The following is a 25656-nucleotide window of genomic DNA, read 5'->3' on the forward strand; positions in this document are numbered from 1 at the left end:
AAATAAATTGTTTAAAAAAAAAAAAGAGAATGTTTGTTTGTATTATAGCCTTTGTGTTTGCTATACTGTAATGGATATAAACAAGTAAATAACCCTTGTTCTATGGGGATGGACATCTTTAAGTCCTCTTTGGTCAGAAGCATCACTTATCCTATCTAAAACTGCTCAAGGTAATCAAGAGCTAATATACATTAACACGTATTGTTGCTATGTGCAAGCACTCAGAAATGCACTCTGGGATGCTTTGAGAGATTAAAATTGGGCATGGTCTAATAAGTGGTGCTTCTGATCAAAGCGGGCTAAATATGACTGCTCCCATGGAGCAAGGACATGCCAGGAGTTGTTCTAAAATTAGCTAGAAGCTTAATGTATTCATTACAGAATAAATATGTATTCCTTTTTTTTTATTTTTTTATTAGATATATGAGAGAGAGAGCGCGCAGCTACCATATGTGGTTAACATACAAGTGATAAGCTCAAAAAATAAATCAAACAAATCACATGTAAAATGCAGTGTGCAAAAAAATATAATATAATACATTGATGCATACAGGTACTTACCGAAAGAGTTTTGTTCCTACTACCCGGTCATAGGACGAATTGGTCGGTAAGTGAAGAGCTACGGGATTCCCTGCTCTGGTACGTTTGTATATGTTCGGGAAATTTCCCCGAACATAGACGAACGCACCAGAGCAGGGAATCCCTCTAATTCCCACAACAGCTCGCACTTACGACCAGCTCTCTCGCGGGGTGGTAAGTGCAAGCCGTCATAAAACAGGTAGGTCGCAATATGAGGAAAAATCCTTGCCATACTTAAATTCAAATTAAATATGTTCTTAAAATTGTACCCCAGAGTGCCCTGTTCACTTTTTATTTGTGGATGGCTTCCATATAAGCTTGTATTCTACACCGACCATTTGGATCTGTTCTTGACAAAACTGTAAGCAGTGTTCAGCATCCAGAACAAGGCTCTCTAGGCTCTGACGCCCTCCCAACCCCAGGGCACTTAAGTCTAATTTGGCACATATCCACTTTCATTTTTTGAGTCTTTAAGGACCACTACAGTCACCCAGACCACATCATCGATAAGGTGGTCTGGGTGCAGTAACTCTGCACTTTAGTCCTTTAATATAAAGTGTTGTTTTTAGATTTACTTCAGTGTTTTCATTGCATTTTAAACACACTTCTAACCACTAGAGGGTGCTAATACCGCAAGGACCAATATCAACTTGGTTATGTTTCAGTGTCAAATGATCACAGAGAAGCATTGAATTCAATGCTTTCTTATTAGAAGCATTTAATTAGACTTGATTGTGCATGCAATTTTAATTTCATGTGCCTCTATGGGAAGCACTGGATTGGACGAGAAGAGGGAGAGTAGTTGGAGCGATGTTGCAGGAGGCGGATTGGGCAAATGCAATGACTCTGCCTTGGCGTTGGAAACAAGGTAAGTAAAAACATGTTGCATTTGTAATTTATTTTTTTATTTTTTTATTTTTTTAGAAAAAGGGGAGTGAACAGGGGTCACTGTAATAGTCATCCAGAAAAATGACTATAGGTTTCCTTAAACCATGTGGGGTACAGTATTGAAGGGGATATTCAATTTACTACATGTAATATATGTATACCGTATATACTCGAGTATAAGCAGAGTTTTTCAGCACATTTTTTGTGCTGAAAAAACCCAACTCGGCTTATACTCGAGTCAATAGTCTGTATTATGGCAATTTACATTGCCATAATTCAGACAGGGGGCTGTGGGGGCTGCAGAGAGCATTTACTTACCTTTCCTGCAGCTCCTGTCAGCTCTCTCCTCCTCCGCGCCGTCCGTTCAGCACCTCGGTCAGCTCCCAGTTACAGTGTGAGCTGACAGAAGAGCTGAATGGACGGCGCAGAGGAGGAGAGAGCTGACAGACCCCCCCCCCCCCCACTGAACTGCCAATGCCACTGGACCACCAGGGAAGGAGAGCCATATATCAAGCAGGGAGGGGGGGGGGGGGGGGCGAAAAAAAATATATAATAATAATAAAATAAAAAAATAATTAAATTAAATAAAAAATAATAATAAGAAATAATAATAAAAAATTAATATTAAAATAATAAAAAAATAATTATACCCACCATAGCTCTGCAACACACACACACACACACACACACACTGCACTCCTACACACGCTGCACTCATACGCACACGCTGCAAATAAATATTCAATTAATATATTTTTTTTTAGGATCTAATTTTATTTAGAAATTTACCAGTAGCTGCTGTATTTCCCACCCTAGTCTTATACTCTAGTCAATAAGTTTTCCCAGTTTTTTGGGGTAAAATGAGGGGCCTCGGCTTATATTCGGGTCGGCTTATACTCGAGTATATATGGTAACTATATATGTGTGTTTATCTTTTGATTTTAAGTAAGGCTAGAATTCACCTGTATGAATAAGTTAATACATTATAAAAAAAATTGTGCACCATATTTTACATGTGCCCTATATGCATTGTCCTCCTCCCTGGTCTCTCAATTCTGGGTTATGTTGTCAGTAGTACAGGCGGTGTCTTGTGAGATTTACAAAGCATGTAAATGTTTTTTTGTTTTCTGCTTATATTGATTATTGTTTGCAGATACACAGTTGATGCCCCGATGGCACTTTTTTGAATGTCCCAAGAAGCAAATAAAGGAAGAGTTACGTTTTAAGTGATGGTGCTGGTAGTGAATTTATTATACACATATCTGTTTTTAGCAAGTTAAATCTTACAAGATTTTCAGTATTTTAATAGACCTCTACAGGCACCCAGACCACTTGAGCTCATTGAAGTGGTCTGGGTGCAGTGTCCCTGTCACACTTAGTACTGCAATGTAAACATTGCATTTACATTTACATTGCAGGACTAATACAGCCTCTAGTGGCTGCCTACCAGACAGCCACTACAGGTGCTTCTGGGATCTTACTGAACTCTGTCTTCTAAACGATACTGGATGTCCTTACGCTCTGCATGAGGACATCCAGCATTCGGTAAATCCCCACAGGAGAGCATTGAGTAGCTATGCGTGCAAATTAAGTCCCCCATCTGATGACGTCAGAGGATGGAGAGCGCACCAACCCAGTGTTGAGAAATCGGCACTGGAATCAGGTAAGTGAAAAAATATATATATATTTTTTAACCCTTTGTCTACCAGAGAGGTGGCCGCGAGGTAGGGGTTGACCACAAGGCACCATAGTGTTAGGAATTCTCAGTTCTTGAGGAAAAGGCCCATAGCAATCAGTAGAAACTAAATTTGAGGAAGAATCTCCATGAACAACATATATCGAAGGTTTTGTGTGTTCTTCCAACATTTATCAGATTTAAGAGTGGGTGCTTTGTGAATTGGCCATTTAAATATCATCATTCTGGTGGTACAGTTCCTGTAAACTTGTAATTAATCTGCTTTTTAAATTAAACGGGTTAAATTAAACGTGGCATGCATAGTTTTTCTGCATTAAAAACTGGTCATTGTTATGTTACATTGTTTATTGGTTTATTTTGTCATTTTAGAACATGGACACTTTGTGGAACACCAGAGTACCTCGCACCAGAAGTCATACAGAGCAAAGGTCACGGAAGAGCAGTGGATTGGTGGGCTCTAGGGATTCTAATATTTGAAATGCTATCTGGGTATGTCTTCATTATCATTGATATGATCTATTTGTTTTTGAATAGGTCTAATTTTGACTGATGAAGTGATTCAATGTAGTAGTAGAGGTTATTTTGGAAGTATTAATTGAAGTGAGTAGAACTTGTCCATCCTGGTTGTCAATCCTGATTGGAAGAAAAAATGTGAAAACAGTCAGTCTCTCCTTTTTAATTTTGCATTAAGTGAATCTGTCAACCACAAATAGTTTGAAAGACAAGTTCACTTTCAGGTAGGTATAGATCTTAAATATACTGTGTGTTGGCAGATGATCACTTATTTCACCCATCATGTTGTCTAGAAAAGGATGGACCAGTTGGCCCAATGCTAAAATTTTTACATGTATCTCCCAATTCCTAACATGCAGTTACTTGCTAATAGTTGTACAATGCGATTGTGCCACTTGAATGTACAAGAAAGAGCATGTAGCTCCTATTAACCTCTACAATTGTATGTCAAAAATATAGTGACAAAAGTTGTATTTTTATATTTGCTTCCAATTTGGGTAGCACATTTTATTTTCCATACAGCGATATCAAGCCACATTGGTCTTGTCAGGCATGCTTTAATTTTCTCTCCATTAAGTCTTCAGAGCAAGACTCAAAATTTCCACCAGCCATTGGCGAGTGAAAATTTAGCCATGATGAGTGTAAATTCAGTCCTGGTGAATTAGTGGTTAACACAGCCACAGAGGGTCAAAATATCCTCCTATAAACAAAGCAGGATCTTTGTGACCATGATGTGAATTTGTCCACTTGTGAAGAGGCTAAAATGTTGGTTGTGGAGTCTATTTAAAAGACATCTGTATTGCAAATATTTCATCGTGGAAGTTTACCTCTTTAACAGCAAGCATAGCGTTGCTGTTTTATTGAATATTCTCTTTGATCAAAGTTAGTTTTTTTTTTTTTTTTTTCCTAATTCTTCAGTAAAGACTCCTTTTGCTGGTCCAGCATACTGTAAGGCTATGGTTTTAAAACTGTCAGGAATTGAGGGTGCATGCGTGTTATGTCACACTAACACTATCTCGATGCTACTCTGATTTTTATGTTTGGGAGACCGCCACCAGACTGGATTTGTTCAGCCTCTTCCTTAATGTGTCAGCTACAGCATAGTAAATTGTTTTCATTTAAACACCACTCCAGCCAACGTTCATTATTGTTTCCCTCTTTACACTGTACCTGATATAACATATTGGATCTCCATACTGCTATCATCTCTCCATTTCGTTCAATCGCCACTCTTGTTCTTTCTGTCCGGTATAGTCTTATGCCTAGCCACTCTTATACTGGCCATTTTTCAGTACATGTAGGAAGGAAGAAGCCGTAACCAGTCTATGAGTGCAAATAGTTAATTGTCTGGTTGACTTAGAGTCACCAAGGCAACTGAAATTATCCTTACCCCTTAAGGGCATATGACATGATGATTCCCTTTTATTCCAGAAGTTTGGTCCTTAAGGGGTTAAAGGACCACTATAGGCACCCAGACCACTTCAGCTTAATGAAGTGGTCTGGGTGCCAGGTCCATCTAGGGTTAACCCTGCCTGCTGTAAACATAGCAGTTTCAGAAAAGCAGCTATGTTTACATATGGGTTAATACAGCCTCTAGCGGCTGTCTCATTGACAGCCGCTAGAGGAGCTTCCGCGCTTCTCACTGTGATTTTCACAGTGAGAAGACGCCAGCGTCTATAGGAAAGCATTGAGAATGCTTTCCTATAGACTGACTGCGCGCACAGCTCTTGCCACGCATGCGCATTCAGCCGATGACGTTGGAAGAAGGAGGAGAGTCCCCAGCGCCTTTAACCCCTTCCTCCCCCTAGAGCCCAGCTTGAGGGGGGGCCATGAGGGTGGGGGGGACCTATTAACACTATAGTGCCAGGAAAACGAGTTTGTTTTCCTGGCACTATAGTGGTCCTTTAAAGTAACAGAACTGCAGCTTGCTCTAGTGTAGGGATTGCCAACCTTTGGCACTTCATATCTGGTGCACTAAATCTCACATAATGTTCTTACAGCCATAATGCTGGAAAAGCATCAGGGGGGGATATAGTATACAATATCTGGAGTGCTGAAGGTTGCCTACCCATGCCTAGAGCTTATGTTGCATAGTTGTCCGTCTTCTATCAGTTTAATGCCAAACAACTTAGTAGTGCCCGGGTACCACCCTCTTCTCCCTCCCCCCCCCCCCCCACCCCTCCCATTTGAAGTATGGGATGCATAGTGAATTCTTTAGCATTGTCAGTGTGAGTTGTGTCTAACCTAGACAGTGGTGATTAGTTTTGAGTAGGCTTGGTTAAAGAGACACTATAGTCACCCAGACCACTTCAGCTCAGTGAAGTTGCCTGGGTGCCAGGTCCCTCAGGTTTTAACCCTTCAGATGCAAACATAGCAGTATCAGAGAAACTGCTATGTTTACATTTGGGGTTAATCCAGCCTCTAGTGGAGGTCTTCTGGACAGCCACTAGAGGCGCATCTGCGACGCTGGAGGCACATTTTGTCTTCATCGCGCAGAGCGTCTAGTGGAAAGCATTGAGAAATGCCTCATTGTTTACTACACACCTCCATTTTATAGGTTGCATGATGAGCTACTGAGTAGGGAAGTAATCAAAAATAAAAAGCGCAAGAGATTTGTCCAAAGTTATAATATACAACATGATCACTGCAAAAACATAATAAAAGAGCATTGAGAAATGCAGGAAGTGAAGTTTAAGAGTGCAGATCTCAGCAGTAAAAATACTAAAGGCTCCCATTGTTCCTAAGTGTTGCTTAATCTAAACAGACACTCAGGCGGCACTGATAAAAGAAATAAAAAGGAACGTTCATGAATAAGTTGAAACATGTATATTTTGATTGTGGGTGTCAAATAGGCAAATAGAGGGCCACCTGTTAAACAGCTTTGATCTAGGTGTATGCACTACAGTAACCCATAATTCTCTCAGGCCAGTCCAAGGATGGAATGTTTGAACAAGAATAACGAGAATAGCATTCTGGTTTGAACTGTGTGAATTGTGAGATGTGAGTATCCTTATGCAGCTAAATGTACTTGTTCTAGTGTCTAAAGCACTTCCCTGTAGCCATGGAGGCGGAGCAAGGCCGGTGCAACATGGGAGAAAAGGGGAGTAAAAACACCTTTTTATTTTTTTTTTTATTTTTTTTTCTGTAAAGAGAGAGGACCTAAGTAGTTATTTTAGCACTGTTAAATCAGAAATACATGTTTGTGTTCCTGACACTAGAGTGTTCCTCTAAGTACTGGAATAAGGGCACTGTGCAGTATGTAATCTAAATGAATTGTTAGCTTTTGTAGTTTTAATTTGAGGAGGATAAAGCACTTGTATAATATTCATCTAATGTTTATTTTTAAAGCAAATGAAGAGTGAGATATTAACTTTTATTCAAAAGGTCCAGGATGCAACTGTATTTATAGTTCCTTGTGGTTTTCAGTTGGTATACTCTTTTATCTTAAATGTTGTCACTAGGTGGCAGCAGAGTGTTGTGCATGTATATAAAATGTGCATTTATATTTTATGTATACACTGAAAGCGAAACACTGTGCTATACATGTTCTATTTCATATTTAGGTTCTTTTATGTATCTACATGCATTCTTTTATTCACCTCATTGTTTACTACACCCCTCCATTTTATAGGTTGCATGATGAGCTACTGAGTAGGGAAGTAATCAAAAATAAAAAGCGCAAGAGATTTGTCCAAAGGTATAATATCCAACATGTTCACTGCAAAAACATAATACAAGAGCAGCTTTAGCAAAAACAATAAATAAAATGAATATACACAATAGTCAGAAGCCACATCAGTGCTGTGCTCTTGTGCATATGCAAAAGTGCAAAACTGAGGCCTATGCAGGATCCTCCACAGACAGAGTGTGCATCCCACAGCTGTCATTTGTTACAGCTGCTAGGATTGGACAAAAGTTGAATAATAAATCGTTATAAAATTCTGAAAAGTGACAGACCCGCTTTAAATTGTGACAATTTACCAGCCCCAATAATAACAGTTTATGACAAATCCAGGTTTCAAGGTGAGATTTTGATTTGAAGTCACAGTGCACTTCAGAATAACATCTTATATTATATTGCAGAACAAGTGGTAAAAAGTGATGATTATACCCTTGGATATCATGGATTCATCTATTTGTTAATTAAAGCAATTGTTTACCTAGTATCCATTTACAGTCTTGACAAACGCTTCCTTATCTCCAGGTTACTCAGTGTTTATATTGAAATAAATAAATAAAAATTAAGAAGAAAAAAATTGTTACATAAAAGCTCTATCTCCTCTGCTCTTCATACACTTTCTGCAAACAAAATACTAATAACTACTTATTTGATGTCAAAACTCCCCTTGGGGCTCCAAAATGTCAGCAAGCTTCAGACCAGTAGTCATTGTGAAGGTTTTTTTCTGCAATCACAATATTCAGAAAATTGAATTCAGGGCTTCCTAGCAATGGCATTATCTTATTTTGATATATATTATATATGCACAGATATTTATGTAAAATTAACACACACACACACACACACACACACACCATTATACTCAACGTTGCTAAATTTACACTCGTTGATGGCTAGTACAAATTTTGATTTATAGAGAGAGATTGATTTTAAAAGGGAGACACAGACCGAGAGGTCATTAAAGGATCACTATAGGGTCAGGAACACAAACATGTATTCCTGACCCTATAGGGTTAAAACCACCATCTAGCCCCACTGGGCCCCTCATGCATCCCTAAATATAGCAAAATCTTATTGTATTCAAGCCTGAAGCGGTAGATCTGCATGCTGTTTGCCTCAGAAAAACAAGCTGTCTGCTGACATCATCAGAAGTGGTGGCCTGATCCAATCACAATGCTTCCCCATAGGGTTGGCTGAGACTGTCAAAGAGGCAGATCAGGGGCAGAACCAGCATAATTCAAACACAGCCCTGGCCAATCAGCATCTCCTCATAGGGATGAATTGAATGAATGAATCTCTATGAGGAAAGTGCAGTGTCTGCATGCAGATGGAGGAGATACTGAATGTTTGGATGCATTTTAGGCAGCCATGACCCAGGAAGGATCTCTAACAGCCATCTAAGGAGTGGCCAGTGAAGTTATCACAAGGCTGTAATGTAAACACTGCTTTTTCTGTGAAAAGACAGTGTTTACAGCAAAAAGCCCGAAGGTAATTATTCTACTCACCAGAACAAATTCAATAAGCTGTAGTTGCTCAGGTGACTATAGTGTCCCTTTAATTGTAGTGAACTGGTAATAATGCATCGATCTTATTGTAGTTTGGGAAGTCCTAATTTTGAACAGTGCCAGGACACACATGATACGTCTAAGCAGCATCAGTATCTCTGATATTGACTAACCTCTTTAAATAAACTAATGATCTCAAAGATTATGATATCTCCAGAACCTGTCAATGACATTTTACCATAATACGCAGTAAAATGATTTACCACCTAGGTCAGAGGTTGGTAACTTATGGTATGCAAGGTTGCCGGACCCAAATTGGTCTCCCCAAACAGCCTAGAGTGCTCCAGTGACTGGAACAAGCCCGATCCTGTGGTCTTCACATCCAGTGGGTGCAGAAACCACAAGGAGCTCAGCCTTGCTATTTGGTGCTTCTCAGTAATTCAAAACATTGCTGCACATTACTATGGCAACACTGTCTATCCGAAAAATAAGAGGGACGAGTGTTCAGAACCCTCAGAAGGTACAGACAAGAAGTTGCAATGACCGTACCACCGGGGATTAATGAAGATTCATGACCCTCTTTCAGGCAAAAACAAGAGGGAAGGGGGCATGATTTTTTTTTTTTTACATTTTCATGAAATTATATCTTTCATTATTGGGACATTTCAGGCACCATAACAAGTTCATTGCAATTAAGTTGTTATGGTGCCAGGAAGTCTCTGGCACCAGCTTTCTTTTAGGGGTTAAATTGGGGTTAAACTGTTAAGACTTTTTAACTTCCAAAGTTTTGAACATACATTACATCCCAAAGCTTCAATCAGTAAGCTTCTCATTTACAAATAGAGTGGGGGAGAATGTGTATGTTTCTAACTGCAATTTGTGAATGGGGATGCTATTAGCTTATCAGCGGCACCACTGTCAGAGGCTTCCTGATTGAAGCCTTTGATGCAGTGGAAGTTCAAGGGCAGAGCTGACCAACACCAGAATGAAGACTTGAGGGTGAAACCGTCCGTTGTGGGTTTAATCTCTGAAAGCAAGCTAACTCTAAGGTTCTCCTGGTACCTCAACAACTTAATTCCGATGAAACTGCCCAGAGTGTTAATATTTATTGCATGAACACATTAAAACTCTCTTGCACGCATCTCTCACCACTAAATACAACCACACATACACAACCTTACAAACAGCCCTCCAAACAACACTACAGACAGTCCACACCACACAAGATCAATAAACCACTACTTGCACACTTTTAGCTTCATAAGCAGCCCACATACATAACACAACAGGCACCACACATTAGCTCAAACAACGCTAAAACAGTTATCATGCACACACCAGACAGCCTCCACCACATACACACAATCGGTGCTATCAACCCACATATGCATGCTGATCAATACTGCTCTAACACACAACGTAAACATAACACCACCAAGCTACATACATACCACAGGCAGTGCACACACATGCATAACAGGCAGCCCATAACTACACACGCAATACCACAAGCATCCTACACATGCATGCAATGCCGCAAATCCCTCCACAAACACAGTACGACTTTATACACTCGCATAACACTACAGACCTCCTGAACACATAAATAACATACACCTACAATATATACAGTCATAATGTACACAGATAAGACCACTCAATGCAGCTTAACACAGAATTCTCCAGCATATCTAAACATTGACCTAAAATATAGGGCCAGTACTCCAAGAGACTTCAAGGTTTTACTTTGGCACAGCGCTTGCAAAAGATTGCCCACCTCTGACATAGATCACCTCTGTGCAGACTGAGGATCCTAATCTTAGAAAGATCACAACATTACTGAAAGTAGCTTTGGATACTTAAGTTCCACACTTTCTTACTCACTCCCACCAAACAGGCAGTCATTGTGATTGATGTTCATTTTAATTATTTTTTTTTTTTTTTTTTTTTACTTTCTTGGAAGTGCACAGTGGTTGCATGACTCCACATTGCCCCAAAGGTTAAACAGAGAGGATATGAAAGCTGTCCTCCCGGAACATTATTGGACAATATCCTTTCTGTACCACACTCATGTTCTCTACATAGCATTGTTTGTTCGACCTTTGAGTGTAGTTGTGAACGATTGTTATAACCTGTATACGGGGCTTAATGAACGACCAACGTCATTGAGTATACAATTTTCTATTGTACAAGCCTACATGCACACATCTGGTCACAAGACCATAACTAGCCAATCCACATCTGACCTGGAGGGTTTAAAAACTGGCTTTTTGCTAGTTCTAATTGACATTCCCTATGAGCACCGTCTTCGAGCACGCATTGTGTGCCTCTTCTCTCTTAATTTTTCTGTATTATATTGGAACAGATGAGGTGACAAGTAGGTGTCAGAATTGCCAAACAAAATCTGGTTAGGGCATAGGGCAGATCAGATGGTCTGCTACCATTCTCTATTTTTCCTTCATTTCTTTTGGACCTCAGGAAACACCCTTAGCCATTGTTTTCATGGATGCATGTCTGCTTATATTTTTCAAGTCTTCCAGTGATAACTGTATATTTAATAATTATTCATGAAATATGATTTACGGAATTAATATATGATATTCTTTAGTATGTCATCTTTTCTAGTACTTCTTGCCACCTCAAGCCTTTTTCTTCCTTCGTGACAACTGATGCTTAAAACCCCTTGTGTGAGTGGTTGTTGGCTCTTTTTGACAACCAGACTCTGCCCCTGCTTTGTATCAAGGGTTATAGGTCTGGCTAAAAGCACAAAACATTGCATTTTCAGCACTGAATTGTTTTGCCTTTTGTAAATTCTATATATGGTGTCTTAAGATCAAGGATCTAGTTTTGTGTGGTGTCCAGGTGTCGTGGTTTACATCTACCCTGCTGCTTTGACTGCATTATGATTGTAAGAGATGTAGACCACATCATCTGTAGTCCTGAAGGTTGCATATCCATGATCTAGTTTATGTGGCTTTTAATTTAAAGTATGATCAGAGATAACTTTTTTGTTTTTGTTTACATGCAGGACACCCCATGATAATGTTTCCAAAGATCCTCAGTCACTGGGGTTACTAATGGTGCTGAGGGGGCTCCTTAAGTAACTATAAAAATAGATCTATTCTAGTACAAAATATCATCTTCTTCTTCTACTAGTCTTCGTGAGCAGATGTAATCACTGGGAATCTGTTATGTGTCCTGGAATTCAGGAGTTGGCTGCAACTCCATTATTCATATGGCCCAGTTATGCTCTATTTTGTCCCCTCACTGTTGCAAACACCTCTGCTGTTGATAACACAATTCTTCCTGTTTGGGTTGTTTTTATTGCTGTTAATAATAGCTGTCTAATGCTGGTACTATTTTACATCAACATTGATTGTTCCTTCTCTTCATTTTCAGGTTCCCCCCATTCTTTGATGACAATCCTTTTGGAATTTACCAGAAAATCCTAGCTGGAAAGATAGACTTTCCAAGGCATTTGGACTTGTATGTAAAGTAAGTTACACAGTCTAAAACGAAGTTACCTATTCTAAATACACTTACATTCAGTGCAGGTTTTCTTAAATATTTTGAGAGACACATCAAACCTGGTGTTTTGGAATTAGTTTTTTTAATATGTGTGTGGTATTAATGATAATTATGCTTACCGTTAACCCCTTAAGGACACATGACATGTGTGACATGTCATGATTCCCTTTTATTCCAGAAGCTTGGTCCTTAAGGGGTTAAAGATGGAAAAAAATTTGATAAATTTGCCTTTTATCCCTCTCTGTCCCGAACTAACCACTACAGCCACTCTCTCTTTTGAGATAAACAATGGATGATATCAAGTCCATTCAATGCTCCTCATAGCGAAGTACTGAAGGTAAAGACTTTGAAATATTGAGATTGGCAAATGTGATCATTGCCGTTTTGAACAAATGGCAATGTAACATTTGTTGGAGGGTCTAGGCACCAACAATACTACATTAAACTGTAGTGGCTTTGGTGCTTTACTGTGCCACTTGTGCATACCACAATCTAGCTTACTGGAACTGCTAAATGTCCTCCCTGTCATCCTTCACTCCATTAAGTTTGCTTGATCTGACATCGCTGTCAAAAGTTGGTGCAACAGAGGTCTCTACTAAATAGTCGTGACTACATTTTATTGCACAATATTCCATCAATTAATACAGATATTATAAACTAGTTTAATTACAGAATGGTAATATCAAATTCTGAAAGACCCAGCACTGCAACAATTTATTTTTTCCTTTGTACCCTAAAATTTGGTTTCAGTTCTCACCCCACACATTACTTTGGTTTAATACATCTTTAGGAGAAGTCATTTCCTCAAAGGAACACTCCAAATACTATGACATTTACAGCCCACTGTAGTGGCTATGGTGCCAGTAGTCCCCTGGCACTCTCCCAGTTTAAGTAGTCAAACCATTTAAGTATGGTTTCAAAACTTACCTGGGGTTCACCGGTTACTTCCTTCTCTAAAGCCTGGAAGCTCTCTGCACTGAGATTATAGCTCATTGGCTGAGTGCGTTGAGCTTATATGAAGCGGACAGATGTTTCTTGATGGTAAGTAGTCAAAAGACTTTTAAATGGTTTGACTATTTACCCTTGGAGGGCACCAAGGCACTCCTAGCACAATAACTACAGTGGGCTATAGTGCTTATGTTGCTCAGAGTGATCCTTTTAACAGAGTGTGTGTGTGTGTGTGTGTGTGTGTGTGTATTTATATGCATATACGTACATACACATGTATATGTGTGTATAATGTTTTTAACCCCTTAAGGACACCACTTCTGGAATAAAAGGGAATCGTCATGTGTCTTTAAGGGGTTAAAGCTGTGTAAGCAAACATCCCATACAATAATGCAAATTGAGGGTTAACATAATGGAAGGTTTTACATGATTTGTCGAGGTACATGGTGAGAAAAATAACCAAGGTATGAATGAGTAATTTGGTAGATTATGGTTAAAAGACTTGCCCATTCATTTAATATAATTTTTATGATAATAAAATCTAAATTTTAATGGACAATTCGTCTTTCAAACAGAATCCTTTAACAAAAACACTGTCCTGTCTAATGGCTAATGTGAATTATGTTTGTTTTTCTTGTTTTTATTATTTGCATTTATTCCTCTTGATATTTCCTGTGGCACTTGCAAACTCACTAGCCTTCCCATGTCTCTATTCCACCTCTAACACCGAATTCACGGTCATCCCTTCAAGGTCACCTTTTACTTATCTTTTTTTTATACGTTCTCAACTAAACGGCTATTGATGTAGGGATACAGAATGCCAAGTTGTAATATCATGCATCGTTGGAGTGAAAACAGCTGAGGAGCTGTGCTGATCATTGCTAGCTGAATCTATGGTTCTTTGTGGTTGTGTTCCACATCTTCACATGCTGCTACTATTTTTGGGTAACTTAACTGGCTTACTATTTTTTACTTATGGTGTTTTATTTCTTCTATTTCAGAGACCTCATTAAAAAGCTTCTTGTTGTTGACCGAACCAGGAGGTTAGGAAACATGAAGGTAGGTTAAATATTAGGTTTATATGGTGTCTCTTTTAAATTGTGCATAGATGAGCACCTATTCTACTTAAACACTAACCAAATTGTGGTTTGTTTTATTTTGTGTCTAGAATGGGTCTGAAGATGTTAAACGGCATAGATGGTTCAGGTCAATAGACTGGGAAGCAGTGCCTCAAAGGAAACTAAAGGTAATCATTATAAATCGCTTAAAGAGAGAAAATAAAAAGAGAGAAACATTGGAAAGAACCTTGAAAAATGTACACATGTTAAGGTCTGAAGAAATAAAAAAAAAAATCATTATTAATATGATAAGAGAGGATTTCTAACCGTTTCTGTGTACATCATGTAGCTAAGGGGCATCCACTGCCCTGAGCTGGTAACTGTTTACTGCAATATACAAAATAGAAAATATACAAAATAGAAAATTAGTGGAGTACACTGTTGTGGTGTAGCAGATCATCATCGTAGACTCCTGACGCATCATCTCAAGGGCAATGTGACAAGGGACTTTTCTTCCTAGATGTCCTAAGTTTTGGTATTCAGCAATTCTTAAAAGGACACGAACGTCACCCGGACCATTACATCTCTATGAAGTAGTCTGGGTGCAGTGGTCCTGTATGTTTAACCCTTTCAGGTAAAGTATTGCTGTTTTACAGAAATGGCAATGTCTAGCTGAAAGGGTTAAACATTCATCAAGTGGCTGTCATACTGACAGCACTAGAGGTGCTTCCGCTGCACTGACAGGTTTGTGTTCCTACCACTTTAGTTTTTATTTAGGGGGTTCCTTACACACCAGTAGTGTGATTTAGTAAGCCCACATTGACACTGTTAGCATGAGATCACTAATTAAATAGAACAGTAATGATATGAACTACATTAACTTGCTTACACTTTTAGCACATTTCATATTTTGGCTGTCTCCCCTCTCCCAAACCAGGCATTATTTTCTAAGCTCCTTCTGTCCTGAATGTTGTATAACCACTAACGTCAACAATAGCCTTTCTCATCTTTCTATCCGGCCCTCCCAATGGATATAGATTGACGATTGGATACTGGCTTGGATGTATTGAGATACACCTTTCCTGACACACTGAAGAAATCATCATGGTGAAAGGGACACTCTAAGCCAGGGGTTCTCAACCTTGTCCTCAAGGACCCCCTACCAGTCCAGGGTTTAGGGATTACCTGGGTGTGTCTAAGGTGTTTAGAAGAAAAAAAAAAAAACACCTTAGAGTCTAAGGTGTTTTTTCCCCCCCTTTTTCTAAACACCTTAGACACACCCAGGTAATCCCCAAATCCTGGACTGGTAGGGGGTCCTGAGGACTGGGTTGAGAACCCCTGCTCTAAGCATTAAAACAACTTTGGCTTAATGAAGTGGTTTTATATCTACAGCGGCAGAGCTTTGGTGCAAGAAATTTCATTTGGACCCCCTCAAGCGCAAGGGTGGCCAAAAGGTAGATCCCCATCTGCCTTACAGCACCCAAGATGCAATGCTACCTGGGGATATACTATTTTCCCATCCTTACAGGGTTGTATTTGTGAGCAGTGTTTGTGCACTCAAAAGAAATCATGTTTATGTATAGCTTATATGTGTGCATTTAAAGGTGTATTTTTCCCTTCAGATTAGAGGCAGTGCTTTACGACTGGGGATATCACCTGGAGGGAAAATACAGGCAGGCAATCTCCAAAACTTTTCAAGAACCTCCCCCAATTAACCTTTGGCCTTATAAATTGCTTCCTACCCAAGACACCCCCAGTTCTTTGCCTGCCTCCGGCAGAGGAGGGTGTCAGGTCAGGTTTTCTCCCTAGATGTATGGTGAGAGGGCTGAGGCTCTGGAGGCTCTACTTCTTTTAAAATCTTTTTTCAGAGATCAGCCAGGGTTAACACTCCAGACGGCTGTATCTCCCCGGGTTGTATTAATACCGTCTATACGAGCCAGGTTCCGGGCAGACAATAGTGCGCATTTGGGCACTAGCTGGGAAGTCCTGGCGGTGGAACACTTGTACAGGTTATGTTTATTTCCATCGTGAAATCGCGAAATGCAGGACATGCGTAATGTGATTTTAAATTCAGGCGCCAATATCTTTGTTTTTTCTCTCCGGGGTCAAGATATTGGTTTGCAGGACTTAGAGAGGCTTTTCACCCAGCAGCAACTAACTATCTGTCAGGTGCACTCAGAATCTGTTGCAAGTGTGTTCTCACCAACCTCCAACACATTTAAGGTAAGCCTTTTTGATTTATCTTAAATGACTCTAGCCTGAATATGTTAAAGGTAGATAACAAATGTTTCTAAGTAGGAGAGTTTTTAACTTCTCTTTACTTAAGGACCAAACTTCTGGAATAAAAGGGAATCATGACATGTCATACATGTCATGTGTCCTTAAGGGGTTAAGGATTATTACTAAAGTCTTAAAACATATAGTGCTTTGAAGGGGTAAGCACTTAGTAGATCGGGTCCAAAATAGATTATTCTTTGAGTAAAGCCAATAAGGGTATTAGCATATACTTTTACATAATTCTATTGGGAAACTTAAAGTTTCCCTTCTGGCTCAAATTAGCTGCTACTCGGTGATTAGTTAATATGGGTTTCAATAATCACTAATTGCTGCAACAGGGTCAGCAATTAAAGTGAAGTGTTTGGTGGAATATATTCACAAGAGTATGACCCGTATGACTATTGGAGGATTATCCTCGGTATGTTATGCTTATGACGCTGATATTTAAAATCTGGTTTTGGTTAAGTTAATATACTGTTGTAGCAGATTATTTAAATGCCAGGATCCTAGCTGCAGTGTTTATTTTATTAAACATGCAGTAGGCTTTTAGCAATTGCTGTAGACACAGCTCTGTTGCAATTAGCATTCTCGCCACCTCAACTAGTTTCACCTGATATCAGTTTCTAAAAAGGCACTCTGTTTTTCAGCTGGGGCAGAACTTTTCCTGTGCTTCACTCCATGGTTGCACATTTTATGTTTTATCTTAAATTCCAAGTCCTATGTTGTCAGGTTTGAGCTAACTGACTGTTGGAATGGATAATTCAAGATAATGCTTCCTAAATTTGGATCCTGCAGAGTTTGCATCAAACAGGTTTTAAATGCAGTTGCAGCTATTCTGTCTGCTCTAGCCTCTGTTTCCCAAATACGGCTAAGGAAAGCCTCTATCAGGTAAGGCTGTTAGTTGGAATTGCAATTTTAAGAATTACTTCTGCTATTGATTCCTGCAGAGTCTGCATCAAACAGGTTTTTGAAATGCAGTTTGCAGATATTCTTTCTGCTCTAGCCTCTGCTTCCCTATTACGGCTAAGGAAGGCCTGGATCATGGGTATTGTCTTATGCTGACTGTATATCTATGTATTCAGTCTCGCTTCTGCCAATAAAGATGTTAACCTGTATGAACTAGTCTTCATGGAAAATAATTTCTTCCTCATGTTACCGGGCTTGAAGCAAATTCTAGTACAGCTGCAAGCCTATTGATCATGGTGTAGTTCCACCAGGTTCAGTTTGTTCCCTGCGAATAGATACGATATGTCTGGGATGGTTTACTGCCTAGGTTTGTCTGCAGTTTTCTTTTAAGAAAATGCTTATGGCAATTGCCGCTTGAGATTCTCTCACTTTGCAAAATATTGCCATCCATAAATTTGTTGAATCTCTATAATTATATTTTGTACACCAGCCCCTAAAGGTTAGGGTGTTTCTACAGCATACAGGTGGATGCTAATCAATCTTCTGGTAAAGAATTCCCTTTACAGGGAGTGTGCAGTTCTGGTGTTTGTCAAGGAACAGTTTAGGTGTAAATATTTTGACAAGGGTTTTTGACTCTCAGAGAATGGTAATTCCCTGAAGAAAAATTTGTGATTCTCTGTCATTATCACCTGAAATCTCTCTTCTACTTCAGTAGACAAGATACTTTGAAAATAATATTGGTTTCCGTCTTGTAATAACCTGCTTGGTCTCTTCAGCTTCTTTAAGTATAGCACTGTTTACAGGTCCTTCAGTGGCCAGATACTGTTGCTAATAAGATTTTGCAGTAAAATCCTATACTTCGGTCATTCCTTTCTGAACCAGGCAGAAATAAAGGATGCCAGACGGTTCTTACTTTTTGTTCTAGTTCTCAAATCGATCATTCAGAATTTTACGACTGATGCTTCAGGTCTCAGCTAGGTTCTCATAGGGATGAAGGGAAATTAGCTGAGATATTTTGAAAAAACTTATCCAACTACATAGGACCGAAGGCTATCTGGATAGCTCTTTGCCTTTCAGATAAAGTTTTATCTTATCCAGATCTGGTCAGATAGTTCTACATCGGTAGCAATTATGTACAAACAAGGTCTTGTTTAAAAAATCTTGTTCCAGGATTTGCTTGGGTTAGTTTTTCTTAGGTCTTTTCTCTTATGCATAGAACTTAATATTCCTCTGTTTAGCTGTAGCATTGAGTAGTCAACATTTAATACAAAGCAGATTGGTTCATACTCCTTTATCTTCAACCAAACGATAGTAAGAGTTTGATTTTTCCAGTTATGGAACTGGGACTTCTAGATCAAACAGCATGAAGTGTTTCATTGGACAAACTTGGACAGAGCCATAAGCTTTGGTTTACTTTTCTTTCTTGGGAATTCCAGTCTAACCTATAGATTCCTCCTTGTTCCCTATTCCCCAAGATCCTATAGGATGGGAAAGGTGAGATTGATAGTCTTCCTCCCTTGGTGGCAAGTAGCTGTTTCACCGTTCATCAAAAAATTTCCGGAGGAATCTTTTGGAGACCTTAACTGTAAATAGGCATCCTGGAATTCTCAAGGGTACCGGTTCTCTAATTTGTCATTAATTCAAGTTGACGACCTGGTTTATGTATACCAGATACTGAAGGATAATGTTTTGTCTCAGGAAATTATTGACAATTTCTTTTACTATAAATGGATCTTGTTCCAAGATTTATTCCAAGTATGGAAGGTGTTTTTTAAGATATTGGTTCTTATAAAAACAGGCATCTGCTTCAAAGTTTTAACCTCTTCTTTTTTTTTTTTTCTTCGGATGGGCTTTGTGGATGGTTTAAAGCCAGAGATCCTCAAGGTCAAATTTCGGTTGTCAGTTGATTTTCAGAGGTTTGTCTCCAAATCACCAGTATCTGCTAGTCTCTTTCGTGGTTAGTTCCTATCTTCAGGGAATCTTTTCCGCAGGGGATCTTCTTTTGGGTTTTTTTTTTTGTTTTTTTTTATTTTTTTACTCTGTTGATCTGAGTCTTCAGTCTAGGTCTTTGGGGGTAGTCGCCCAAAATATTTTTGGAAAGGACTTCAAGTTTCTGTTTTCAACTGGAGAAAGTGGAGTTAAGTTGGATTCTTTAATTCTTCTCAATCTTCCATCTAACATTATTTTTCTAACTTTTCCCAACAGAGTACTAGGGTCTTGGAATTCTAATTCCACTGCCTGGGCGTTTAGTTCTCGTCTACGTTACCTTAAAGGTCTGCATTCGTTAGAGTTTTTCTCACCTAACACCTATCTCCATTGAAGCTCCTTCGATCAGTTATGTTCAGATCGGTTGCCTGAGGGCTTCTGCTATACATTCTCTCGATTTCATAACAGCCACGAGGTGATCTCTTCTCTCACTTTGGTCTGTTGATATCGGCAGATACAACTTTGGTTGCAGATTTGTTGCAGTGAGACTTGAGTCCCGCCCTAAGGGATTGCTTTTGGAAATCCCAGTTGTAAAGCACTGCCTCTAATCTGAAGGGAAAAACAAAAATCTTTACTTACTGTAAATTTATTTTTCCTGAACATTAGAGGCAGTGCTTACTTCCCCCCCCCCCCCTCCTCCCCCCCCTAATTTGTTCAAAGTCTGAGTGGTACGGTTATTCAGCTTTTGTACTTTCTGGGGATGTCTTGGGTAGGAAGCAATTTATAAGGCCAAAGGTTAATTGGGGGAGGTTCTTGAAAAGTTTTGGAGATTGCCTACCTGTATTTTCCCTCCAGGTGATATACCCAGTCGTAAAGCACTGCCTCTAATCTTCTGCAAAAAGAAATTTACGGTAAGTACATTTTTTTGTTTTTTTTTGTACTGTTGCCACTGTTCGAATGCAGTGTTGAATTTGTGTGGAGTGTTTGCATTTGAATGCAAGGGTGCTTTTGTGTGTAAATAAATGGATGTTTGTATGTCATTTTGGTGTTTTGATACAGGGGTGTGTTTGTATGGAATGATTGGGTTTGCAATCGTGTGCTTGTATGTAGTGTTGACTTTTAAATGTGGTTGTACATTTGTGTGTAGTACTGGTGTTTTGAAGGGTTGTGTTTGTATATCATTTTGGAGTTTGATTGCAGGGTGTGTTTTCATGTTGTGTCACATACTTACACAAATAAATACACACATTCACACACCCTGTGTCTAATCCAAAAAGGGGTATGCACACATAAAAGTATAAACCAGTTTAAGTCCAGCTGGGCTGTTTCAAAAGAAAAATTGCGTGCACTCAGAATGGGTAACGTGAGCAGACTTTTATTAGAACTTAAAGCAATATTTAACCTCTCTTCTCTTTTCTTTTGACATACACACCTTGACATACGGATACACACCCTGACACATACAAACATTGACATACAGATACACACCCTGACACATACAAACATTGACATACAGATACACACCCTGACACATACACACGCCTTGACACACATATGTACATTGACACATACACACTCTGACAGACACAGATCCACACTCACAAATACACACCTTGGCCCACAGATGCACACACTGACACATCAGCACATCTTGACACACAGATGCAATCTTGACACAAGATGCACACATAGATACATACACAGTGGTGTATCCTGGTTTTGTGCTGCCCTAGGCCTTCCAAAGCCTTCCAAAGTCTGTGCCTCTCTGCCTGCTGTGCAGTGCTGAGAGAAAGTGATAAGCTGTCCTTTATTCCCAGCATCGCCGATATTATAGAAAATGGCCCCTGTTCATTAATACTCATTGGTCATCCCTAAGTGCATGGGCTACTGGTGCTGCTAAATGCCCCTGCATTCCCTCAGTTTATTTTTTTATGAATGAAGCCTTAGCCGCCCATGCCCTGGGTCACATACCCTAGTTAAGACTCAGCCTCCCATGTAATGGATCGCCTGGCACCCCGAATGGGTACCTCCGTTAAAGGATGCTCCTAGCGTTTCCTGAGGACTCCAAGCACTCTGGCAGACACCACAATCACCGAATCTGAGAAGCATATAAATCCTCTCAAGCCTCTGAATGCTGTAGACAGTTGAATAGGAACCATACGAATAGGTTTGCACTCCTAGCAGTCAAACTGAAACAGCATGCAATAAATCCTCCCCCAAGAATGAGACGACACTTCACTTTTGTTAAAAGGCCAGCACAGTACATGAAAGTACAATATGTCCAAATGCAGTTATTTAAAGGGTCCCATCTTCCCGGGACCATAATCACTGGGCAGGAGGCGAGCAAGCAGTCCCCTCCAGGAAACTGGGGCAGACTCTGGTGCAGGGTCCAGTCCGCTACACTCCCTACACACTTCCTGGAAAAAAGCTTACATTTTTAAACAAATCATTATCTCCTACTTGGTGTGATTGCAACAGCTTCCAATGTGTGTGATGAAAATTCAGTTAATAGAGCAGAAGATAAGATCTTCTAAAGTAAGCACATTGTGCTGTAAAAACTCCTAAACAGCAGAAAACCTGAGCAATGAGACTGCAGGGGCTTGATCTATACACCAAAACCCTTTTATTAAGCTAAAGTCATTGTGGTATCCTTTCAGCCACACCTTAACATTGCCATGATTAGCAGGTAGCTATGTAATAGTAATTATTCATGCATTAGTAAAGTCCTAAAGCTGTCAGGATACAGTACTCTGAGAGCAATATTACATCCTCTTGATATGTAATGCTTTTCAGTTACATCCCCAATATATGTTATAATATATAAGTGAACAGAGCATTCCAAAGTAATTTTTGTATACCTGTAGCAATGTGAGGATATAAAAGTCCATTTACAGAGTTAATTAAAACTGTAACATAGCACTTTGTTTATTGACAATGAGTGTTAGTCGCAGGCTACCAACTCTTGAAAATTAATTTGCCGGAATGCCCCAATTATCTGCGTATAAAGGCTTACTTTCTCTAATAGATGTCAGCATTATTACATGGACAGTAAATGTCACTTTTCTATATAATGGTAATGGGTCACTCCTGGTTGGCACTACATTTCGCATGATTAATCTCCCCCTGGATATGCATGAGCTGCCATGCCAAATGTTAACCATCACTACAAAATTGTTTTGTTTTTCATTTCACTAAAAGAATGTTATCCCTGGAGGTAAAGAGTATGTTTGAAAGTAAAAGCTGAAATATAGATATTGATTGCAAGCCTTTAAATTGAAAGCATATTGTTTTTCCTTTCTTTCTCTTCTTAATGACAAAGTTGATGAAGTATAAAATAATTATTTACATGGGATAATCCTATTCATTATTTTGCTATACACGATGGGCATCAAACTAGCTACAGCTGTTGTCATATTTTACATTTAACATATTCATCTATTTGCACAAAAGCTTGTTTAGGAGAATTTTGTAACATTTTGTATTCTTTCTATTAAATGTAATGAATTCTCTAGACCACACACATAAAACAATTGTAATGATTTTGCATGGCTTCGTGATTAAATATTGTTAAAAACTGCCATTATAATCAACTCCTATGGCTTTGAAATGGAAAGCACATGCTAAGGTTATTTATCAATCCATTGAAAATAAACGTTTTCTGTAGCTCAAACATTTTCTATTTTTATTTTTTTTAAATAGTCGTCCATTTACTGTAAATATGTTTATCTCTTATTCCGATTTAGCCTCCAATTATACCAAAAGTTGCTCATGAAGGGGATACATCCAATTTTGAAGCCTATCCTGAAGATGACTGGAATAAAGCACAGCCGGTATCTCCAAAGGATTTGGAAATGTTTAAAAATTTCTAAAATTGGTAAGAGAGGTTTCAACATCTTATTGTCTCTCCCCACATGCATAAAGGGGCACTTAAGCTGAATGAAGTGGTTTTGGTGCATAGATCATGCCCCTGCAGTCCCACTGTTCAATTATCTCCAATTTAGAAGTCAAATCGATTTGTTTATGCAGCCCTAGACACACCTCCCTGCCTGTGACTTCCAAAGCCTCCCTATATATTTCCTGTAGAGATCTAATGTTTAAAATGCATCTATTGCTTAGTGTGTTTTTAATTTATTATTCATTAGGTTATATTAGAACTGCTTTCCGTGTAGAATTTATTCATTATAATATTTTATTTAATTAAAGAAACCGTCTTCCAAACAGCTAAATAATATACATTTTTTTTTCACTGGTAATCTGCAAAAGATCAATATTGTCCAAAGAAAAGTAATGAAAAGACTGAAATAACCTGAAAAGCATTAGTCCATCAAATGTCTTTCTTTGTCCTCCTAGAAAATGGAAACGTGCTTTTATAGACTGTTTGAAAATAGAAGTAAAAATGCTCAAGACTGAAGATTGAAGGTCACAAGATGCAAAGGGAAGATTCATCCGTTAAAAAATGCATTTATGATCAAAACAAAGAAGAGCCATGGACATTACATAACATTGGAGGATGTACTCCATTTTGAATATGCACTTGTACTTGATTTCTAATCCAGGGCATTCCAGTACAACAGGGTCCATAGTACTGTAGTATCCACACGATTTAAGCAGCCGAGTATTCATGGTATCATTTCATCTTTCCTAACTTAGACCTAAACAAACGGTGAGGTTTCACTGGAGAAAAAAAAATGCACAACGTATGACCCTCTTGGACCATAGACTTGTTCCGGAAAACGAGCATAATGGCAACAATTCTAATTTTTTTTTTATTCTTAGTGACTGGTTTTTACAATGCTCTATCTATGCTTGCGGTGTACAAAGAGAGAATGTATTTGTGAATGCATCTATTTGTAAAAGTCTGCCTCGGACCTACATCTAATTTAGCTCAGTTTCCATGTTCATTTTAATATATCTGAAACAGCACAATGTAAAGGAATCTGTGCCTACTCTTGATCATGCTTCACAGTGAAAGAAGGTGTATATGTTCCAAGTGAAGCGTAACCATAGAAAATATATACAGTAGCAGTTTAGGTGCAGAATGCAGCATAAACAATCCATGCTGGTTGAGAATGAAATTAGATATTTCTCGTCAACAACCAGAGTCCCAATGGGAAAGATCTTGCGATATATTTGTTAAATCTGGACATCATGGTTCAGAGCCAGCTGCACATACCTTCTTAACTTATTTGAGGTTTGTTTTAGTTTTTCTTTTATCTCAATTTTATGGAGAACACCTTTCCTCAACTTTTCTTGTTTTTTTTTTATTTTTCATTATATATTTGTCAGTCTGTTCCAAATTATACCAATGCACATTGGGCATTCGACAAACAGAGAGCTCTACAAACTTAGTGCTGCCTCTGTGGTTTTTTTTTTTTTTTAATATTATTTTTGTATTTGTTTTTTGTTTTTATTTAAACATAGTTTTGGATTGCTGTAATAACAGTCCTGAGGTTGGGGCTTAACAGTGCATATGTTTTTCACGTCCAGGAACTTATTTTTTAATGTACAATTTTAGTTTAAACACAGTACCTTTTTACGTTCTGTTTTAGGAGACCGCTTATTTCATATGTATATAAAAGAAACTATTCAATCCTAAGCACATGCAAAGATATAAATGTTTGTACTTTACAAAGTCTGAGTTTTATTTTTGAAATAATGTTGTTCTTTAAGACTTTGTTAGGGATGGGACAGAGGGATAATAATGTGTTTATTTTTTATTTTTTCTTGTTGAAATATATTATTTCCTCCATATGTAAAATTAGATGACAATTGTTGTGCCTCGTTAGCACCCTAGATTGCATTTAGGGCTTTGCTAGCTAAATAAAGAATAGTCACCGCATCAGCAATTGCCATCGTGTCTGTCTCAAGCTGTTGCTGTATATTTCCAGTTCTGCTGTGTCCGAGAGTGGTGTGTGTCAGTGTGTAGCAGGTGCAGATCCACAGAAATATAACCCATGCTTGCCAACCAACTGTTATAGCCACAACACACTGAAAAATAACTGTGTGAAATTTGGAGAGTGCATGTAATTTCACTATAGTCCTGTGACATTTAAAATCAGGTACCATTGCCACTGAACGTCTGCTCACAGACCTGTACGTGTCTTAACATAGATTCAGGGTATTCAGTTATCATTGACGTGTGTACTTTTATCC

The 25656-nt window shown here is 38.8% G+C and overlaps 1 protein-coding gene across 1 annotated transcript in view; it reads left to right on the forward strand.

The window, feature by feature from the left end:
* The window catches only part of PRKX (protein kinase cAMP-dependent X-linked catalytic subunit), a 111484-nt gene extending 86135 nt beyond the window's left edge, over nucleotides 1-25349 (forward strand). Inside the window, exons 4-9 of the mRNA XM_063450164.1 lie at nucleotides 3533-3652; nucleotides 12260-12355; nucleotides 14338-14395; nucleotides 14505-14582; nucleotides 23247-23377; nucleotides 23854-25349. Coding sequence (XP_063306234.1) covers nucleotides 3533-3652; nucleotides 12260-12355; nucleotides 14338-14395; nucleotides 14505-14582; nucleotides 23247-23372 — 478 coding nt within the window. The 3' untranslated portion in view covers nucleotides 23373-23377; nucleotides 23854-25349. The remainder of the gene's footprint in view (nucleotides 1-3532; nucleotides 3653-12259; nucleotides 12356-14337; nucleotides 14396-14504; nucleotides 14583-23246; nucleotides 23378-23853) is intronic.
* The last annotated feature ends 307 nt before the right edge of the window (nucleotides 25350-25656 follow it).

The sequence above is a fragment of the Pelobates fuscus genome, chromosome 1 (assembly GCF_036172605.1).
Source record: "Pelobates fuscus isolate aPelFus1 chromosome 1, aPelFus1.pri, whole genome shotgun sequence".
Taxonomy (NCBI): Eukaryota; Metazoa; Chordata; class Amphibia; order Anura; family Pelobatidae; genus Pelobates; species Pelobates fuscus.